Below are 1,534 nucleotides of genomic sequence, written 5' to 3'. Positions count from 1 at the left end.
GTGTTGTTTTGTTTTAAATGAATAAACTTTATAATAATAATAAACATATGGGAGCTTGTTGACTTGCCCAAAAAGAAAAAAGTTCAGTCATGTCCACTGCTTGTCGTTTAAATTTTGGAAAGTGTTTTCAGTGAAACTTTGCTTGGTATTGGTCATTTTTTTACTCTGTTGAAAGCGGTACACAGCGGTCAGATATGACCGTTTCATTAAAATAATTTAGTGTTCTTGTATTAAAATTAAATATTCTTTAATAGCTAAATTGATAACAATAAAAGGTTTCTACCTTAAAATTTCTGGGACCATTTGACTGTTCCTGTTAATGTGTCGGTTTGGTCTTAAATGTCATTCCTAATGGTCTTAAAAGGTCTGAAACCTGCATGAACCCAGTGTAAACAGTCTGCTCTGCTGCAGGACGATTATGTGGAGGCTCTGGATCGGCTCCACCACACCGTGTCGCAGGCCTACAGGGTCAACCCGGAGATCAACTTCGAGGTGTTCATCCACAAAGTGGACGGCCTGTCGGACGATCACAAGATCGAAACGCAGAGAGACATCCATCAGCGAGCCAACGACCATCTAGCAGACGCAAGTTTAGAGAAGCTGCACCTCAGGTACATGTGAACACTGCAAGGCAGGAGGAGGGAAATATATGTTGACACTTTAACTCTAAAAAACGTGTTTACATGAGCAAGTTATCACCTCTCCTGCTGACTTTCCTCAATGAAAGAGGATACTGGAAAAACTCAGAATTCTGACYTTTTCCTAATTCTGAGGAAAAAATGTCAGAAATCTGAGATTAAAATTAGATTTTTTTTTCCAGTGGCCCTAATCCTCCTTCGTACGCTTCTGAAGTTACAGTCCATTTTATAATAACTTCCTTTGTTAAGCAGCACTTGGCCAGCAAGGCTGAATATTTTCTTACTCAAACGATAAACACACATCTGTCCAACAATAAAACTCTACCTCCTTAATATATATATTTCCTTTCAGTTATTATGCCTGTCTAGTTTGAGTAATTAATGGAGCTCGTGAATTTATCTTTTAAAACTGTGAATTTTTTTCTTTACCTGCCTCTACAATTAGCTTCCTGAATTAACACCATCTGTTTCTAAAAGGAAGTTGATAATTTATTTCTAATTTAAACACATTGATTTAACATTTTATTCAGCTCAACAAGTGCCGTACCACGTTTGAGGTTCTTTTAGTTTCATTTAGATTTTGAGGAATTTATTGCGCTCATTTTACTTTTTTCATATTCATAAACAGAAAAGTTTAGTGACCGCCAACCCTGAAAGTAAGTTTATGCTCGTAGTGTAAATTTTGACTTCATTAAGTAATGTTAAATCTAAACAGCTTTATAAATAGTCTTTTTTGCCCTACAGTTGTGGAAAATGTAGCAAAATCTAAAATAAGACGAGTTGAAATAAAGACTGTCAGGCTTAAATTGTTTTATTTCCTTAATGATCTTTGACACATGTATGTGAGGTTCCTCTCAGCTCTGCTAATTAGGAACAAATACAGCGCTGAAATAAAT

At 35.9% G+C, this 1,534-nt stretch overlaps 1 protein-coding gene across 1 annotated transcript in view; it reads left to right on the top strand.

Moving 5' to 3' along the window:
* Positions 1–1,534, top strand: part of rragca (Ras-related GTP binding Ca) — a gene marked incomplete in the record, with an annotated part of 17,755 nt that overhangs the window by 7,550 nt on the left and 8,671 nt on the right. The window contains 1 exon segment of the mRNA XM_014016333.1: positions 412–611. Coding sequence (XP_013871787.1) covers positions 412–611 — 200 coding nt within the window.

Source organism: Austrofundulus limnaeus, unplaced genomic scaffold, assembly GCF_001266775.1.
Source record: "Austrofundulus limnaeus strain Quisiro unplaced genomic scaffold, Austrofundulus_limnaeus-1.0 Scaffold143, whole genome shotgun sequence".
In the NCBI taxonomy this organism is placed as follows: Eukaryota; Metazoa; Chordata; class Actinopteri; order Cyprinodontiformes; family Rivulidae; genus Austrofundulus; species Austrofundulus limnaeus.
Note: the sequence above shows the minus strand (reverse complement) of the source record. Positions and strands in the feature narration are given on the sequence as shown.